This window comes from Anser anser (genome assembly GCF_964211835.1).
Source record: "Anser anser genome assembly, chromosome: 3".
Taxonomy (NCBI): domain Eukaryota; kingdom Metazoa; phylum Chordata; class Aves; order Anseriformes; family Anatidae; genus Anser; species Anser anser.
In genome coordinates, this window is record NC_139722.1 from 53,303,438 (window position 1) to 53,323,976 (window position 20,539).

Sequence of the window (20,539 nt, forward strand, 5' to 3'; positions counted from 1 at the left end):
GCAATGTTCGGTAAAGAACACATCAGCTTTGTTTGGAAGATACTCTATGTGCATACATGTATATACCTAACTTCACATTTATAATACGATGCACTAGAGAGTATGTGCTATGTTTTGAAAGGTTTGCACACACTAGAGAAAATGTAGCAGCAATGCTCTGTCCAAACAAGCTGGGAATTAAATGGCTCCAGAGAGGGAATCAAGTCGTTGGTAGCTTGAATCCACACCTTTAGGAACAGGACAAAGCCACCTTCATAATTTTAACTGCTGTCTGACTTGCAGCCCCATGTGAATGGTAGATGTTGGCACATACCTGGCAGCTGTTTAAACCATAACATAGACTTCTCAGAATATATCCAAGGCAATTTGAATAGTGAGGATGTTAACACCACCCTCCACCTCCCTTCCTGTTACGTTTTTCAGGAGAGGATATTAGTCTTCAGCCCCAAGAACTGTTGATGTGGCACAAGGTTGGACTCGGTGATCTGGAGGTCTCTTCCAACCTAGATGATTCTGTGATTCTGTGACTGTTTGAGCATTACAATTCTTCCCTCCCTTTACAATACACTGAAAACAAATATACATAAAACATCTCCTGAAGTTCAAAAGCATGCATAAACATGTGCACCAATATCCTGCCTCTTACAGTGGACTGGCTGTTATGGGAAAGCTGAAACCTCTAGGGCTAAGTACATAATCTCTTCAGTAGTCCAGCATCTAAGGATTCTCCCAAACACGAATATTGCAGACCACAGTGCCATAGTGCATTTGGCGTTCAATATATTAAACAAACAAACAAAAAAATAAAAAAGCTCTTTGAGCCAAAATAAGAATACATTTCCCACAAAAGACAGGTATCCAAATAAGTATAATACAGGGCTGGGCTTTTGTTTGCTCTCTGTCTTCAGTTTGATAGATCTTGTGCTAAATATTTCACACAGAGAATTGAATTATTTCAAACTGTAAGAATGTAGCTGCTGTGGGTTTGGAGCTACATGAAAAAAAAAAAAAAAAAAGTACTTGAGCAATGGTTTCCCACATCACAAATGAGTGCTTTTTCTCAGAGCTCAGTGTGGCTGCTGCTTTGGCCATGTTTCAGAAGAAAGCAGTGCCATTGCTGCCACCTTTCCTATAGTGCCCTATCTGGGAGCATTTTCAGCATGACCTGCTGAAAATTCCTTGGTTTGGTTAGACAGCCCAGGAACAGCTTTCCAAGGGAGTGCTCTCAGATTCAGGGACCTACGTTCTGCTGAAACACACTACAGACACCCAACATCTCATATAAATTTTCCCTGTTAAGCACAGCTGAAGCAAAAGATGTAAGTTCAAAAATAAATAAATAAATAAATAAACAATCATTAACTGGTTTCTAATTTTCCCTTAAAATGAAGCTTATTGATGGCTTTCTCACCAGTGCCTGTCCCGGTTAAGGGGAGAGGAATTTCTCCCTTAACCAGGCTAAATATTCCATGAAAATGGTTTGGCAGCCTGAAGCCAACCCAGGACCATGCAGAACGCAGAATATGGACCATGCGCCCCTAAACTGCCCCAGAAATCTGTTGTGCAGGTAATACCTGAAGTGCATAGGCAGGCTTGACATCCACTGAAAACCACAGAATCACAGAACTGTTTGGGTTGGAAGGGACCTTAAAGACTATCTAACTCCAACCCCCCTGCCATGGGCAGGGACACCTCCCACCAGAGCAGGTTGCCCAAAGCCCCATCCAGCCTGGCCTTGAACACCTCCAGGGATGGGGCATCCACAGCTTCTCTGGGCAGCCTGTGCCAGGGCCTCACCACCCTCTGAGTGAAGAATTTCTTCCTGACATCTAATCTAAACCTACCCTCTTTTAGTTTAAAGTTATTCCCCCTTGTCCTGTCACTCTACTCCCTGACAAAGCGTCTCTCCCCAGCTTTCCTGTAGGCCCCCTTTAGGTACTGGAAGGCCTCTATAAGCTCTCCCCGGAAACTTCTCCAGGCTGAACAACCCCAGCTCCCTCAGCCTGTCTTTGTAGGAGAGGTGCTCCAGCCCTCTGATCACCTTCATGGCCCTCCTCTGGACTTGCTCCAACAGGTCCAAAATGCAGCTAGAGGAGGCACAGCACATCAGCCTTTTGACTGCTTGGTGATGAAAACACTTGTGCAGGATGGAAGAGACCAGGGTTCAGTCTCATCCTCTAAAATCCACAGGAATAAAACCTTCAGATGAAAAATAGATTTTCCCCTCTACCCTTTCTTGGCCACCAGATAACAAAATCCAAATCTTTTTCTGATCCAATAAAGTACCAGCTACGCATGGCTGGTAGAACTGAGTCAGGTGGAGAATACAGTTTCTTCCCAACACCTCAACACCCACAATGACTGGAATGAGGAATGAGATGAGTGAGTGAGTTTTGACTAGATAAAGCAGGAGGAGGAACTGAAACCAACCTCTCTCTTCTGCCACAGCAGCTTTATTTCAATAAAAAGCAAATGAGTACAAAAACTGTTTTATGCGTATGGAAGGATAGGAAGATGTAATATGTCTTCTAATCGACATGTTCTAAAAGAAAATGGCAAACCATGCTCAGTTCTTCAGAAAAAGCACTTATTCTCATAATGAGGTTCCTGGCAGACAATTCAAGCTGACGGAGCCCTGCAAAATGACAAGGAAAAACATGGCTAAGTTTTGCCCATGTATTGCTATTTGCCTCAGACATCAGCTACAATCGTCTCTTTGCCTCAGAGGTGAGCTGGCTGTCACCCCAGGTTGTAGTATCTTGGACTGCATTCAATCCTAACTCCTCCTGGGCATCAGATAAAGAGACTAGATGTCTACCTCAGGACTCTGGGTTCCTCTGCAAAGGCGACTACTTAAAGGTTTGATGTGCCGCCCAAGCTCTTAATTGGATCCAGCCTGTAATTTGTTCCGCAATAGAATGACCCAGCAGGGCTTTTTACAGCACAACATGAAAGCAAATGCAGAAAAAGTGACAATGCAGCACTACAAAGTTGTTTTATTGATTGTATAAATTGCCTCATTCAACAGCCTTAGGCTGACTATGAATATTTCAGTGTTGTGCACCTCTTCAGTTTCACATCTAATGTGCTTCTGGAGTAAACAAGTGACGCTTGGGAAAGCCTGCCTCCTTTACAAGCAAAAAGGGTGCCCAAAGAAAGCTCAGCAGCAATCAGCTGGAGATTTTAAAGAGAACTGAGGCACAATGGAAGAATCTTATAAAGCACATTTTCAAAATAATTCTGTTATAGCCAGCTGGGTTTGTTGTACTGAATTTAAAGGAGGTAAATTTAGTCAAAATATAATACCACTAGTTAATTAATATATATATATATCAAAAAATCTACGTTGTTGAAAGAAAACAAATCTTCAAAATTCAGACAGCACTGGAATTTTGTTATGGTACTACACTGCCCAAACAACCAAGAACTTAACAACAGATTCCAGAAAAGCAGTGGCAAAGTGCTGATGGATGTTTCAACACATTTCTCTAACACTTTTAATTTTGTTTAATGGTGTCACATGGATTTGTGAGCCAAATGCCAGCAAGGGCCTCATTCATAGATTGTGAATGAGGATGGAACAAGCAGATGTCCACACTAAAAATGCACTGGAGGAATAGGGTCTTGCCTTGTAAATAGGCAAGTTTTTTTTTTTGTTTAAATTGGCTACTTTTTTCCTGTTCTTGGTAAAAATCTTTTTATTACAGGCAGTTAGACTTCTCAGAACCAAAAAGTTTACAAGTATTTGCATATACGGCTGAGGTCACTGGGCCTGTTCAGCCTGGAGAAGAGGAGGCTGAGGGGAGACCTCATCACAGTCTACAACTTCCTCGTAAGGGGGTGTCGAGAGGCAGGAGACCTTTTCTCCATTAACACCAGTGACAGGACCCGCGGGAACGGGGTTAAGCTGAGGCAGGGGAAATTTAGGCTCGACATCAGGAGGGGGTTCTTCACAGAGAGGGTGGTTGCACACTGGAACAGGCTCCCCAGGGAAGTGGTCACTGCACTGAGCCTGTCTGAATTTAAGAAGAGATTGGACTGTGCACTTAGTCACATGGTCTGAACTTTTGGGTAGACCTGTGCGGTGCCAGGAGTTGGGCTTGATGATCCTTAAGGGTCCCTTCCAACTCAGGATATTCTATGATTCTATGATTCTATATTTGGCACCAAATCGGACAGGAGTGTGCAATGGACAGAACTACCGGATGGCATGACCTTAGACAAAGTGCAACCTGGACAAAATCATCAGGAATTAAATGTTTTAAACTAACCTCTGATTAAGCCTTGATTTGTGGGAGGAGCTGAGAACCCAGGTCATGCATCCCAGTATTCAGAAACCAGCTCTGGAATGTGTAACTGAAAAATTTCTACCTACCTCTGCCCACAGAGGGGTTGACGATACCTACACAAAATCTTAAAAATGTGAACTGTGAACATGCTATACAAATGCCAGCTGTTACCATGGGTACGTCTGAAGCTGGCTTGACATCGCATGAATAGCAGATTATACATTACCACATAAAATCTTTCTGAAGGAGACAGCCTAAAGGAGTGTTCAATGCTGTCACAAAATGGGACATGCCGGTTTCTTGCCAACCGCAAGTGAAACAATAAAATCCTCGTGGTCCAGCAGCTAACCACATCTCAGACTCCAGCACTGGGAAAGCAAATAGAACCAGAACTGACATTAAATGTGAACAGAATTGGGATTCCAAACTTTGTGCAGCGTAATGCATCATTTCAGTTTTTATCTTAATGTTGAAGCATTTTAAAATGACCTTTTTTAATCATTGATCCACTCAACAAGGATTTCTTTGTTTTGTTTTGGCTTGTTTTTCTGTGTGTTTGTTTGCTTTGTTTTTAATGAAGAATAGGTGAAAGCAATCCCTTTTATTCTTTTTCCCCCCATTTTTCTCCATTTTTTCCCCCTAGTCCCACACAATCCTTCTGCTAATTACCATTGATTAGAAAATTGCTGGCCAACTGCCCCTGGCAGGGTAGTGATCAGTTTACTAGTATTGCATGTCTTTCACAAGGTAGGGAGGACTGATTGGTGGTTTTAGACAATTAGCAAGGGGCTGGCAGAGCTCACAATTGCTTAAATGCTGAATGTTCCTGAACTGCTGAGGGAAATTACTGGATCAATTAAAGCATGTGACTGGATGTCTGCAAGTAGATATAAAGCTAGTAAATGAGGTTTTGGCTGTTAAGGAGCAGAGTTAGAAGCTAGTTGAAGGGGAAAAACTAACAGTTGGTTTTTTTTTTTTTAGTGGTTGTTTATTTTAAACTATTGGGATTGGTTTGTTTCCATTGTAGTCTGCTACTAGTGTTAGTTAACTACAATTAAAAGCTATTATTGACTTAAGGCAAAGGCATCTGGTAAAGAGTAAGATCTAAAATGACTTTCCTTCCAAAGTGGCTAACTTTTCTAAAAGGCAAAGAGGTTGTTATTGCTAACGCTATAATTGCAATATTGACAATTGGTGGGCAGCAACTTTTCTCTTTCTTTACGTTCAGCTGTCCCTGTCATGTGGGGCAGAACCTCATCTATGGGCTGGCCTTCCTAGGTGTTCCTGCACTGATCCTTCTGGTTGTTGGCTATGCCCTGAACAACCAGACTTGGAGGCTGGTCACAGGCAAAAGGTCTCCGCTTCAGGCAGAGGGCACGCAGAACCAGCTGCTGCAATGCAAACTGACCTGCTTTGTCCTGTGCAGCATCACTGGCAGAGCGCTGGTCGCTCCTGTAACGTGGCTAGCAGTCACCCTGATAAATGGCTCCTACTACGTGTGTGCCATGAGCGAGTATGTCTCTGTATATTATTATGGAGCTAATCCTAACATTACTGCTAGTGAACGCAAACAGATACTGGCTGCGTTCCCTTGCAGTCAGTTAGTTCCTCCAGAGCTGAGCCGGGCAAGAGATGAAGTGATTCTCCTACTCCGATACCAGTCACAAGTGAGTAACTCATGTTGTTTCTGCTGTGAGAGATGTTGCAGATCTAATGATAGCAGTGAGTTAATGCAGCAGTGTGAGGATAAAACAGGATCAATATCTTCCGCCTTGAGTGCCAAATCTGTGTTTTGAAGCCTGCTTTGTTCTGGTAAGGGTAATTAAACTTTCAGTATGTAAGTTATTACTTCTGACTGTTCCATTTGCTACCTGCTACTGGAGGATGCATTCCTGTATGTTGAAAAGTACCTCCAAGCAAGATCAATGGAAGTCTGAGAGCCACTGAAGGGCAGGAAGGTTCTTGATCTGAGCATAAGCAGTGTGACTAAGGGACTGAGAGAGCACCACGCAAGCCAAATTTAAGTTGTGTGTTGTTTTTTCTTCTTTTAGATCAGACTCAATTCTAGAAGCTTACGTATGAGATAAATACTAGAGGGAATAGTAAGTTGTTACTTTGAAGAAAATGGGTTTTAAATGGGGTATAAGATAATTTGGGCTAGGAATTAGAGGGTTTATCTGTTACAGATTCACAATAACAGCTGCAGAGGCAACATCTTAACATACTATGCAACAGAACTTCCTTAAATTTGATGGAAATAAATGTATTGCATGGCTGGTTGCAGTAGGCAGGGACTGAGTGTGATGGCAATAGTCACAGGTTTATACTCTGTTAACCTTCTTATTCAGGAAGAGAAAGTAAAGGTTGTCTTATGGGCTTCTTATTATTTTTTAACACTCAGAAGTGACCACTGTGGGTATTTCCAGCTGTAGCAGCTTTTGTTTGTTTGTTTTGTGGAAGGTGGCTGGCTGGCTTCTGATTGCTGTGGTAGTCATCACCGTCTTCCTGTCTTACTGCCTGGCAAGCTGCTTCTCCCCGCTCAGCTTCCTACACTTCAGATACTGGACCAGCTATGTCCATAATGAGCAGGAGCTCTTTGATGAAGCGACAGACCAGCACTCCAAGCTCTATGCCATCCAGCACATAAGGAAGTTTTTTGGCTTTGTCCCAGGGAGCGAAAACGTAGGAGAAATCCGTATCCCATCTCTCAGAGAGTGGCAAGCCATTTCTGGACTGGCCTTCCTAAAACTGGTGGATGAGGAGCATTATGACTACAGCCTCCTCCATGACTGGGCGCTCAAGGGTTCGGTAGACAGGAAATACCTGAAGCTTGATGAAGACCCTGTGACCACCACTTAGCTCTGAGGGTCTGAACCCCACCAACACCTTGTAGAAAAGCAGGAATGTGTCTAGCTCCGCTTCAGACCTGAGCTGCTGAGGAACTTTCTGAGACCTTATTACATAAAGCACGTGAGCAAATACCTTGTTACTGTCATCCTTTGGGTGCTTATAGGTATCTTGTGATGGCATCTGACTCCCGTGAGATGTGATGGTCTACGTCCAGATTGCTTTCTAACACTTCTGCAAAAAGGATGAGTTTTACTGGGAAAGTAGGCTGTCCCCAAATTCTTTTTATCCCCACCCATTAGCTATTAATTTTTAAATATTTTTTTTTAGACTCTGAACAATTAAATTGTATGAGCCTGAGCTGTTCTGTGCAAAGTGAAAGTGTATACCCAGCTTTGTCTTACTGACCCCTAGCAGAAATGCCTTATTTTTCCCCTTCCACTTCTTTCTTATATTATGTGAATTAAATTTACTGAGCTAAACACAAATTAAATCCGTGGATATAGCAGTATAGAAGAAACATAGGGAAACTTGAGCAACAGAAGCTAAGTCTAGATACAGTGATAAGAGAACTGTCAGTTCTGCTAAAAAAGATAAAATACTCACTAAGATGCACTGGATGGAGGGGTTCAGCACACCACAGCTGTGGGTTTTTTAAAAACAAAAACAAACAAAAAAACACTACATGCGAAAGCTTGAATTTAAGTGCTTTCTGGCTGAAAGCAATAGCAGAGTCAATCTCCTGTTCCTTTTGCATGAACTACAAAAACTGTCAGCTTCCACCTGTGTGCTGGCCTACTACACAAATAGCAAATCAGGATGGCAAAATCTCACTCTGGAGTAAGGTTTGTGGGGGGGAAAAATACAATTCAGTCATTCTACTGTGCCCATAAGTATTACTGTGGTTAAAAGCTATTGATTTTAATTTAATGAAGTATTTATGTTAATTCTGCATGTTATGATGTTATGTTACTAGTTGATATCTCTTCTCTAGCTCCCTGTGCATGCGCTTCTAACCCTAAGCAGGGACAAACGGACAACATAGGTTTTTCCTAATGCTTCCTGTATTGCCTTGCTGCCAGCAGAGTGTGCTACAAAGCCACATGCCGGATCATAGGGTGCTATCTGCTGTTTGGGTTGGGGGGGGGGGGGGGGGGGAAGGGAAGAGAAGTTTTCAGCTGGAGAAACACAGTTATTTAGGATTTCCTAGTATGAAATGCAGGAGCCACGAGTATGTTAAAAAGCAGGCCTTGGTAAGTGTGCATGGCCTTCCTCTGAGAAGAGTTAAAATCCTAAATAAAAGCAAGGACTTCTGGGCATGCAAGAGATGTATATACTGAATAACTGGAATAATGCGTATTTTACATCACTAAACAAATTCTTATGAATTCACAAGTATGTATTTCACTTGAATCCTGAACTTTCTGCTAATAGAACTGCATGACTTGTATGACAAGTTTGGGAAGCAAAGTATCTGCTAGTGAGCACAATCTCTAATTTCACTTTAAATTCTTTGGGTTTCTTGGTGTTGTTTTAACTGTGTGCAGTCTGTGAAGCATGTGATTGATTTGTATGTCTGAAAGTTTCTGCAAAATCCTATGCTGTCTTCACAGTTCAAATGAAAAAAAAATTGCTACCTTTATTTTGTGTATTTTTTTGTACTTTATCCCTTGTTTTACGGTACTGCTATAAAATGATAAGGTATTTGTAATTAAGCGAAAGTAAGCCGTCAGCCTCTTACTCGTTGGGGAAGTGCAACTTTTAAATGAACCTCCGTGTTTCCCAGCTTTGTTCCAATTACTATTTTAAACTAAACTGTTAAAATAAAATAAAAATACGGTGAAAAAACTTCTGGAGCGTGAGCTTTATCCGTCGCGGTGAAGTCAGCCTTGGCCCTACACCGGTAGAGTAGGGCCCTGGCCGGCTATCCAGCCCTGCAGGTAACCTCCAGCTGTGGGGGATCCCAGCCCGCGAGCACAGAAGAGGGGCACGGAGGTCAATGTTAATTGCACTAATTGGGCTCCGCGATGAGGTGAGCCTCCCTGCCCACCCCCCCCCCCCCGCCCCCAGCCCAAAGCCATCCACGGCCGATCGGGCGGGGCGGGGCGGCGCCAGGCGTGCCTAGCCGCTGGCGGAGCGGGGCGCGCAGGCGCGGCGCGGGGGGCGGGCGGCCGGCGGCGGGCGATGACCGACTACAGCGAGGAGCAGCGCAACGAGGTGGAGGCCCTGCAGTCCATCTACCCCGACTCCTTCACCGGTGAGCGCCGCCCTCGGCGCCTCAGGCCCGGCCGGACCCGCGGAGCTCGGGGTGCGCCGCCGGCTCCTTCTGCGCCGGCCTCGGCGCCTCAGGGGGGGTGGGGGCTCGGGTCCGAGAGTGAGCGCCGGGGAGTCGCTGAGGGCTTCCTCTGGGCGGGCTGCCCGCGGGCCGCGTGCTCGCCGTGAGTCCTGCCCTGCCGTACGTGGTGAGGGCAGTTACCGGCAGCCCTTCTCTCTGGCTTTCGTCCTGAAATCTTCTTACGTTCTTCGCTGTTACCTGTCAAGGCTGTGTGAACCGGTCTCTGGTTGCTGAGGATGCTGAGTCAGTGATTGTAATGTGTTTCCATATACTTCCTATCCTTACTCTGCGCTCTCAAGTAATGCGCTTATGCCCAAAGGAAGAGGGAGGGAAAAAGATTGGAATAGCAATATATAAGCAGTTATGTAAAATTCAGTTAACAGATCACATCTACTCGATTACTTATAGATTATAACCGTGATTCAGACAAACCCCTGTTCAAGGATTTGGTCTGCAACTCACACTTGGGTGATGGGGTGAAGCTCTCTAGTCCTTAACAGTAGGTTATAGAGCTTGCCCCCACTCCTTTTTTTTTTGTCTATGTAAAACTGCTTGTTGTTTGTCTTCTAGCAGCCTCCTTCCCAGCTGGGCACTAAACGTGACCATACTTTGCTTTTGCAGGTGAACCTAGCTGCTCATGGATTTAATTTTTGGTATTGACTGTTTAAAACTCCTTTTAGGCTACTTCCGGGCCTATGCTCTTGAAGGCATTGCGTATCTTTTTGTTTTAAGAAGCATTTGTTACTTTAAGCTGTCCTAAATACAGTAAAAGGAACAGGCATACTGTAAAGTCTAGGGCCAAGGATGCTCTGGATACCTGCCATGCATATCTAGCACAATAGAGCAGACGAGCTTTGGGACCTTTCTGCACACACTTGGTGCTCTGACACGAGTCACCTAGTGGTAGGCAGATCTGCACTCTTTCTTTTCATGAAAAAACTTTTTGGTATTGTTGATGTTATATGCTGTCATTCAAAGAGCACTTCAAACTGTCATAAGGAAAACAGTTGTTAACTGAAAAGAATTTATTAGTAGGTTGAAAAGGCCCTGAACGCTGTATCCAGGTGCTTTTCTGCCTTATTAGTCCTAGAGACACTCAATTTTAGCGATGTAAAGTAGTTGTCTAATTTATGGTCTCTTTCTTTTTTTCCCCTCTTTCTTAACAGTATTGTCAGAAAAGCCAACGACTTTCACAATCACTGTGACGTCTGAAGCAGGTGAAAATGACGAAAGTAAGTTGATCACATCTTACAAAAGAATAGTTTCCCCTCCTATATTATTAATGTACAAGTTTATAACCATTTTTCAATTTTAGGGTATGTAACCAGTTTCAACTTATGCTTCCATATACCTGGCCACTCTTTTCCAAAGTCTACTTCCACTTTAAGTATCTTATGTTTATTAAGCTACTGTAGGAAACCTTGATGCTCTCTCCCAGAGGCTGGGTAAAAATAAATGTCCTTGTCTCTAGACTGTAAAGTTGTGGAGATCAAACAAGAAGTTTTTCGTTCACATGGTGTTAGAAACCTAATGCCCGAACTGTCCATACTGGCCCCAGACCAGTCGGTCTGTTCCACGCTTCTTCATTTCAGGGTAACCCATGACTGTTGCTTTAAAATGTTGATTTAGTTATTGTTGTGGAGCGGTTTCTGAAAGCTGAAATAACTATTTAGGGTTATTAAATTGTACTTAGGATAGCCTCAACAATGCGTTACGATTGATTCACTGGATTGGTTCCTTTCCGTGATGGTCAGAGCCATGGCTTACCCAGAGGAAGATGTGTGTGAAAGACAGAATAGGATTGTCATGTTTAAGATGGAAGAAAAACATTCTCAAGTGCTGTAAAGTAAGGCACTGCGCGTGCAGACAGCTCTTAAACTTTATCATCCTGTGAAGTGTCTGTCCAAAATATCTTCCCCGTACAGAAGGGCTGAGTGTAATTGGTGCATTCTTAGAATGTTGCTGCTGGGGCCATCAGCATCTGGTGTCCTTCTGGTGTGGAAAGGCTGTGTGGTGCTCCAAAAATACTTTGGCTGTCTGGCACATCCAGGAATGCTTTAGCTCTCAGGATGGTAGATGGGTGAACTTGAAATTACTGTTGTCAGCACAAGTGTGCTCAGCTGGGCTGTGCAAGTGTCTTTTGGGTGAACGTTGGGTTGTATTAGACGGAAGGAACTGCTGCCATCTTCAGTTTTAAAGGAGCAAGCCCCGCACAAAGCTGGCGTCTGTGTTGAAGCGTGTGAACTGGGCGGCCAGAGCTGTGTCTTGAACTGAAAGAACGCTTGTCCTTGATATTCTGGCAGGATGCAGGAAAGGAAGGAATTTGATTCTTTTTGGCCTTGTTTCCTTGTTGACCTAGCTCCGTATGGCGTCAGGTTGAGTGTGTGATCCTTAAGAAGTTCTTCTCTTGGCTTATTAACATATTTTGGACACTTTTGTTCTTGTCAGAGTATACATGTGGAACCCTGTTTCCTGACGCAGTGGTTGATACTCCAACCAGGTATCCAGAATTTAAAGCATTAGTGTGCTGATACTCTGTCTAGATCTGGTTGTTAGGACTCAGCCTTGTTTTCTCCAGCAGTAAGTGGGATGTAGGGGAAACGAGGTTACTGCTCTGGTGCCCACTCTTGCGCGGAAAGTTTTCAAGTCTTCCTAAAGTCTTTTCAGGCATGAATTTCCTGGATTAGTTTCTATAAGGGTAAATTTCCCAGTCTTCATTTCTCACCACTCTTGCGTTATATTTAAATCTATTTATATAGTTTTAATGTCTGTGTAAGATGGCTGTTGCTTTAAGACAAGATTGTTTTCCTACTGTAAAATCTTTAGGCTACTGATGCAATAGAAGAACATACAGTTAGAGTTATATAAAGTAATCACTATAAGAATGTGCTTTTTTTCTTCTTGTAGCTGTCCAAACAACCCTTAAATTTACCTATAGAGAAAAATATCCTGATGAAACTCCACTGTATGAAATTGTCTCCCAGGAGAACCTTGAAGATAATGATGTCACAGACATAATAAAACTGTTAGAACAACAGGTAAGGAAAATGGAATATCTCAATTGATCTTGATATCACTTCTCATTTTAGCCAGAATTTATACCTCACGTCAGTTGTTCTCTGAGGGATGGCCTACTGATTTGAAATATATTCCATACTGTAAGGACTGACTTTGAACTTGGAATTTGGTAAATGACACTAATGAGGTAAATGACATTACTGAGGTAAAATATAGGGCTAATTCAGTGTGCCCAGATACAGCAATGAAATGGAAGGGCTATATGGCTTTCCCTCTTGGCATTTCTGTCTTAAAGTGAATTCATTTAACTGTGTATGTATAGTATTTGTGGAAATAAGCCACTTCTATTTTATTTGGAAAGATTAAAAAAAATACTACATTAGCCTTAGTTCTTTTCAATAACATAACTGTTCTGGGGTAGACAAGATACTCTTCAATCCTTGGCATCAGAGAGAGTGCATTGTGAAGGTATGAGGAGGAAACACTTTTATTTTTTTGATCCAGTAATTCTTGACAAGTCTTGTCTGCCTTAAAATTGTCATAACGTGTTCCTTAGATATTCTTTCTTTTCAGTTTACATCATACAACCTTTCTTCCAGCAGCTGGTGTTTTTTGGTTTTCTCCTACCTCAAAGGGATGCGTATAAAGGATTAAGGAGTAAGCCTTAGTCTCAGGAGAAGAGAGGTTCTTAGTGACTGTTGTCTCTTAAGATTTATGATATTCAGGTTTGGGAGTTGTGTTTCTAATGTAGGTTTGTTTTTTTTTTTATTCTTGAGAAAGCCCCCCTGATGTCTAGAATATGTTGGTAACCTGAACACAGATCATCAGTGTTTGGCTGCTCACGCATTTGAGGCTAACTTTAACTTGATTAACTGGCCGACTGACTTGAATTTTACAGTGAACCTCGGAAACGGGTGCAGGGTGCCTCAGCTGTGTCTACTTGCACACAGTTCTGCTTTCTGAACAGATACGTGCATTAAGCTACAGAAGGTGTGAGGTTCGCCTGTATGAGATTGCCTTCTTTGTGTTGTAGGCAGAAGAAAATTTAGGAATGGTAATGATCTTCACTCTAGTCTCTGCAGTACAGGAAAAATTAAATGAAATAGTGGATCAAATAAAAACACGAAGGGAAGAGGAGAAGAAACAGAAAGAAAGAGAAGCAGAAGAAGAAGAGAAAGTATGTAAAACACTGTTTCTAACTAAAAAGTTACTAAGGATTTTATTTATTTATTTATTTATTTATTGTGCATGGGTTTGATGCTGGAGCAGCTTTGGGCTAGATGTTCCTCTCAGTGCAGCTGAAAGTTGATGTAGTTAAAATTTACAGACCAGAAAATATTTCAGTGATTTCCCCCAACCCACCATTTTCTGAAGCAGTCTTTCCAGAGATGTTTTGCACATTCACAGTCACCTCTAGCATTACTTCCTAAGGCTGGGCAGGGATTTTTCCCTGAAAACAAAAGACACTGTAGCCAGTTTCTTGTATGAAGAGGCAAGAGGGGGTAGGGGATAAAAAAGGATAGTGTGTGCTGTGCTGCACACAGGCTGCTCTTGGTCCAAGGAGGTGTCTCTTCCTTGGTAGACAGAGCGGGTAGAGTGGAAGCAGTAGGACCAGTCTTCAGGACATGGTTTGTTCTCCCTACACATGTTTTCTAGCAATTACTGTGAAATAGTTCTCCGTCCATGGGATATGCTGTGGTAACAACTTAAGTCTTCTCTTACTACTGTAGCTAGAGGGAAATGGAACTTGGAAGGTTCAGTATTTCTGAAAATGGCAGGAAAAAAAAATCCCTGCCAGCCCTTTTTCTCTGTTAACAAGAGAGAAGAGTATTTTTTTAATAGAAAAATTCCAGAAATTTGTATTCCAAAAAATATAAGATTATTATTTTTATTATTTATTATAAAATATTATTATTATTTGTATTTTATATAATATAAAAATATAAAACTCCAAAAATATAAAAAGAAATTTATATTTTTATAGAAAATTCCAGTCTAGATTGCACGTAAGAGCTGATAAGAAGTGCTGCCTATTTAAGGATAACGTCTATAAGTGATATTTTGCTAACCATTGCACTCACTGTAGGTCAAAAGTAGTACTTAGGATTTTTCCATAATAATTTCTACCTCTGTGCAGCTCTCTGAAGGGAGAGTTCCGTGACACAAAATAAAATAATAATAATAATTAAAAAAAAAAAGTAAGAATGTGTTTGTATATGCTTGGTTTTAAGATTACTTTATCAGAATGTTTCACAGCAAGCAAATGTGTCTGGGATGCTGTAATTTAAAGAAGGAAGAGAATGCTTATCTTCACTCCTAGCTGTGCTAGTTGATGATGTTTGCAGATTTATTTTCTACTCTTTTTTTTTTTCTTTTTTTTAGCAACGTTTTCATGGCACTCCTGTTACAATTGAGAATTTCCTAAACTGGAAAGCGAAGTTTGATGCAGAACTCCTAGAAATAAAAAGGAAAAAAATGAAAGAAGAGGAACAAGCAGGCAAAAATAAATTAAGCGGTATGATATAAAACTGGTTCTGAAGCTTTTGCAATATTATCAGACTATCATGACAAGCCTTAAAAGTAATCTTTACACTGAAAGATGGTAGTAGTAACTAAACTTGTAATACAGTATTCATTTATTGTTCTTCATGTTTCGTGAAGTCTTCTTGAGTGTTGCGTTGGGTTAAATACATCTGATTGGTTCAAGATTTCTGCTGAAGTCATTAAGGTTCCCAAACCACGTTTAAGCTTCTTTGGTTTTATGCCAGATGGTATACCACTTTGAGCATCGTTCTGGCAGAAATAGTTGGGTACTGTTAAAAAACAGACAGAATTTACATCAGACAGTTTACTGATTTGGCCTTTTCTTCCCCTACCTCCCAAGTAGAAAGGCTTTACTTTGCATTATGTGATGTTCCCTTCACAGATGTAGGAGCTGGTGACTGGTGTACAGATCCAAGTTGTTTTTCCTTTATGCCCTATCCATCTGAAAAGGTGGAGAAGGCATCTTATCTCCAGTTCCCACAGAGGTTTTCTTGTGGAATGCAAGATGAGGACTGATGCAGTAAGGACTGGGCATTGGCTTTTATTTTACAATTCTGCTTGGTTATATATATATATTTATTTATGTATTTATTTATTTATTTTTAACCTCTAGGGAAACAGCTGTTTGAAATGGATCACAACCTTGACACATCTGACATCCAGTTCTTGGAGGAAGGTAAATTTCTGTTTGCTTCCACCACTGAAAGACAGTGGCTCAATTTTTTTTTTCTAGTAGCCAGCCTTCTTGACCCCATTTCCGTCACACATCTCAAAGCTCTGCTTTCTTTTCCATGAACTTCTACACCACTGATAAACATCTTGTATATCAAATTAAATACTACTTTCCTCTCCTAATGCAATGCATTTCTTCTTTGTTGTTTTGTGTAGGTTTGTCTATTATCTTACTGAAAATAATGCTCTGGTGCCAGCTGAAAATTTAGCAAGCCTGGGCCCAAAGCTGTTAAACTTGCAAGTCTGTTGAAGATGAATCAAATCCACTCACAGTTGCATACCATCTATTTCATTTGCTGTACCTCCTTTTAGTGTTCTAGTTTAAAAGACTGATGTTCAGTTAGGGCAATCCTTTAATGTAACTGCATTATCTCTTGGTATTGACAAAAACACACAGGCAGAAGAGTCTAGTTTTATGTGAATGTAACAACTTAATTAAAAAAAAAAAAAAGTTGTTCATGAATGTCAGTGAATATAAACTTGAAATGGCAGTCATAGAGGATTTGTTTCTTCTTGTTTGAGGGCATAATTTAACATTGTCTTCCTCCCAAAATGCTTAAAGTGAAGTTGGGTTATTGACACAACATTTTGCTGTCTCAAGGGAGGAACAGACTTCACCTCTGTATTTGGGCTCTGTGCCTAAATGACTTGGATTAATGAGTTAACTTTTAATCATTTCAGAAGAAAATATGAAAGCATGTGAAGCTCCAGTTTGCTTTTATAATTTAAATCTAAAAAAAATTTGTTATATATTAGAGACTGTGTAAAGTAGCTGTTTGCCTTTCAGATATGCTTGCTGAGAAAATACATTTTATAGAATAAATTGTGCGTGTGTATATACATATATGGGAATTTCTGGGAAAATTGTCTTAAGAATACATGGGAATATTTATTGTTATATGTATTACTAATTATTAATTTGTATTAATTACTAATATTAATAATTAGTAATAGTAATAATTAGTAATAGGGAGGATTATATGGAAAATGATTTCATAAGAATTAAACAATACAAACTGAATTTAGTTTACTCAAGAAGGTTAAAAATAACATTAGAATTCAAGGAAGACTGAAGAGACTTAGAACTTAAGACTGAGTATGTAAAGAGAGGAGGAGGCTTAAAATACAAAAAAAAAAAGCACAGCAAATGCTCAGTGGTGCTCTTTTCAAAGACTGAATGTACAAAGAATGAATATAAAAACATTGTGTATTTTGTTGTGCAGGTACTGTTTTCTTCTTGCATAAAATAAATTATTTTCCTGTTCTTTGCAGCTGGAAACAGTGTGGAGGTTGATGAATCTTTATTCCAAGAAATGGATGATTTAGAGTTGGAGGATGAAGAGGATGACCCCGACTACAACCCTGTTAATTTAGATAGCGATTAGACTTTTTATTGAACTGGCTCTGTCATCAGCATGGACTTAGATAAGGAGAGATAGGCAGGCAGAAAAGCCACAGCATCTGTGGTTGTAGTAGTGTGTATTGGTTTTCTTTTTTCAAAGAAAAAGTATTTTAAATCCAGGAGAACCATCTTCTGATGATTTTCATTATAAATAAATTGACTTCAAAATTTCAAATGAAAAATTTGAGGCATATTGTTCTGTCTGAAAATACTCTATTTTCTCTTTTTTTTTTTTCCTTTCCAATTCTGTAAGTGTCCTGTGAAGAGACGTGACAAGAAGCAAGACAGAAAGATGTCATAGCAGTCACTAAACACATCTACATGCAAAGGCTGAGCAGCTGTTCTGCTATCTTCCAACTAGGCTATGCATGGGCAAGTTTAGTGAATAAAAGGGATCACATACTATGCAGTTGTTTTTTTCTTTGAAATTTTATTACGCTGCAAGTAGTGTTCAGTTCTGATGCCCCAACTTACTAGCTGAACAGCTGCAGATTGGCAGCACTAGTCACCTTCTAATAAGGCATAGCCATTTCCATTTTACTACAGTAAAATCTTTTGCCATAGTTCAGGGTAATAGTTTCAAAAAGACTAGTTCAGCTTTGTAGGGGAAGAAAAATAAATCTGAGCGATACAGTCCTCTTAAAAAAAAGAAGTTTGATTTGTTTAGAAAAGGCTTTACAAAGCCCTTTTTTTCTTCCTGTGCATCAACGAACTTCCATGGCAAAAAAAAAAAAAGTTTGCTTTTGGCAAAAGTCTATGTAAAAACACTATCAGCAGAATACAGTAACAGTATTTATAGAGTGCATGTAAGTTTGAATGTAATGAGAGTTGGTTTTGAAGCATCTTGTTGGCAGTAAAGTTGGCAGCCAGTAAAAGTCTTAAGGTACAGTAAAGCTGCGTATCGACTAGTGGATGTTACACTGTTAACCATTCTGAGTTGCTTATGGAGCTACTAGCTTGATGGTAGACTCCTTCCCCCTTTGCACCTCCAGGAAAAAAAAAATTACTGCAAGAAATGTGGTGTTCAAACAGGCCGCGGTTGAGACTGCGTCAGCTAGAAGGATGGTATGGAAGAAGGTTTCAAGAAACAGCTCTCCAAATAGAGACCTCCAGGCTCCTTGATGATTAGAAACTGCTGGATTTTAAAACGCTTCTGGTAGATTGCCTTAACTGCTCCAGCTTCAACCTTTGCAAAGAGGATTGCACTAAAGTGTCCGTGCTTAGAGGAATAAAGAATTTTTGAACTTTAATGTTTAGAAATTCCATATGCAAGATGAGAGATTTCATTCCAGAAATAATTTAATGATAGATAAGATTACCAGCTCATGCCACTTGAGAACATCTGTTTAGGATGACCTTATATAACATGTTTCAGTAGTCATGTCTTTTTGTACTCAAGATGAATAAGTATGCGTTTCTAATAGATAGAAATAAATGTTCAAGTACCCTATAAATGCTTTTATAAATTAACCATGTGCCTTTGTTCCTACCATCCTCTATTTGATCTTTTTAATTTTGGCACCTAAGAACTCTAGACAAGCATCTAGGTTTCAATGATGATGTATGTTTCAAAGCAATAAGCGGGATCTGTGTTCCAGCAGACATTACCAAATATGCTTAAAAACTTGTACGCTAATGTGATATGAAATCTGACTTTTCCAAAGATGCGGTTGGATTGAAAGCTTCATAGTGACTGTGTCCAGCTTCCTGTGCAATTGCTAGTATACTTTAAAATGCTGTTCAACGCTGAATTTAATTTTCTTCTGCTATTTCTCAATTCAGCTGCATTTAAAAAAAGAAAAAAAAAAAAAAGAAAAAGTTTGCTTTCCATTGTCAGTTTATATGTTTAAAACTAGGATATTTTTCATAAAAACAATGATTTAGTTCTCCTTAAATCTGGAGCGAATCCAAGAATACTGTATAATCTGTGCAAAATGTGGTAATCTGAAAAAGTTTTCTAAGTAAGTCACTGATGATGCAGGAATCATCTAAATGAGAAAAACGAGTTTCTTGTTAATGGTATTTCTAGATTAATGGGGTTTTCTATTCTGTTTTCACACTAACGTATTTATTGTTTTTTATGCAGAGGATGTGTAGTTTAAAGTTACAACTGTCAAGTTAAAATGTAGAAATGTATTTTTCATTATTGCTTGCATCTTTTGTTTCAAAGCAGAGGAGCTAAGGATTGAAATAACAAAACATTGCTTAAGTCCATTTCTCCAAGTCTTTGACGGAAGTTTCAGTAACGTAGACTGAACTTCTGATTTGTTTAGCTTTATTATCAATTAACATCTGTGAAATAAAAGGGAATTTGACTGAGAGTGGGCTCGGCTACATTTGTGTGATTTAGTTTGCTGACACGGGCTGAAAGTTGGGCTTTTTTTAGTAGAAGAAGTTCAGGTGAGTTACTCAAAATTTGCTTACCCGCTTTGAGTTAAACTGAAGTCTAATTCGTATTAGTCTAATAAAATCCCATCAATTAACTCTGATGGAATTTTGGTAATTCAAACTCGTGATGCTGACAACCATCTTGCTTTTAAATCTGCAAGTCCAAAGCTTACGCTGTAATCCATGTAGAGAGACTATTATGGGTTGCAATGCTGCACTATGTGGCCAGAGCTAATCCAGGTTTGATCCTGATAAACTTTATGCCAGAGCCCTAGTAGAATTCAAAGGCAGGTGCCCACTAGATCAAGATGCTGCAGGGATACCATCTCAGGCCACTTCTGGCATGCTGCAAAGACAAGACTTCATACAAAAGTGCAATGATTGCTGCCTGCTTTGAGGCAAACAAGACCTTGGGGTAATATGCTCTTCTGATTTGCTATGTTAATAATAGGTCAGTGGTTAATAGTGGTCAGTGGTTAGTGCGTTTTGGCCAAAAAGGCAGAGCTTCTAATACAGTTCCCTGGGGAGATTTAACTTCAGTCTTTCTGCTTTTAACCATCAGGATAAGATGTGTCCTAAGTACCTCCAGTTTTAACTGTGTGGTTGCTGAAGTAAGTCCAAAGTTTCTTGGACCAGATAGTAGACTGTGCCTGGATCCAATCTGCAGATAGCCTGCATCCTGAGAGAAAGAGCAGACGTGTAACTGTGCTCTGTTATTGCAAAATCTACTAGTTTTTGTTTATTTTTTATCCCTTCAGTGCATTGCAACTTCACTCCAATTAGGAGACAGAGGAGAGACTTCACATTCTTTCACATAGGCACATTTATTGCCATGAACGATTTTCCTTTCAGCACTGAATGCTAGTGAAATCTGCCAACTGATAGAGGTAGCTGGTATCAGTGGGCTGTGGCACACTGTGTGGGTGGTATGAGGGGTAGGTGGCTTTTTATTACTACAATGGGACTTTGGTATATTCTACCATT

The 20,539-nt window shown here is 40.4% G+C and overlaps 2 protein-coding genes across 5 annotated transcripts in view; both read left to right on the forward strand.

The window, feature by feature from the left end:
- LOC310896703 (calcium homeostasis modulator protein 5-like) overlaps positions 1–8,984 on the forward strand; it is a 32,013-nt gene extending 23,029 nt beyond the window's left edge. Inside the window, exons 1-3 of one of the 3 annotated variants that reach the window (XM_083829320.1) lie at positions 5,088–5,172; positions 5,568–5,956; positions 6,750–8,984. In XM_083829320.1, coding sequence (XP_083685446.1) covers positions 5,103–5,172; positions 5,568–5,956; positions 6,750–7,148 — 858 coding nt within the window. In that variant the 5' untranslated portion in view covers positions 5,088–5,102 and the 3' untranslated portion in view covers positions 7,149–8,984. Of the gene's footprint in view, positions 1–5,087; positions 5,173–5,255; positions 5,957–6,749 lie in introns of those variants that run through there. The other 2 variants (XM_083829319.1, XM_083829321.1) reach the window with 2 other exon arrangements.
- A 255-nt stretch (positions 8,985–9,239) lies between these two features.
- Positions 9,240–19,488, forward strand: LOC310896705 (RWD domain-containing protein 1). 2 transcript variants are annotated; one of them, XM_083829325.1, is made up of 7 exons: positions 9,240–9,393; positions 10,638–10,703; positions 12,379–12,509; positions 13,523–13,666; positions 14,872–15,004; positions 15,647–15,709; positions 17,038–19,488. In XM_083829325.1, the coding sequence occupies exons 1-7, from the start codon at positions 9,321–9,323 to the stop codon at positions 17,148–17,150; spliced, it is 723 nt and encodes a 240-aa protein (XP_083685451.1). In that variant the 5' UTR covers positions 9,240–9,320; the 3' UTR covers positions 17,151–19,488. The 2 variants fall into 2 exon arrangements, with proteins under 2 accessions (XP_083685451.1, XP_083685450.1); XM_083829324.1 differs by having other exon boundaries at positions 9,290–9,444.
- The last annotated feature ends 1,051 nt before the right edge of the window (positions 19,489–20,539 follow it).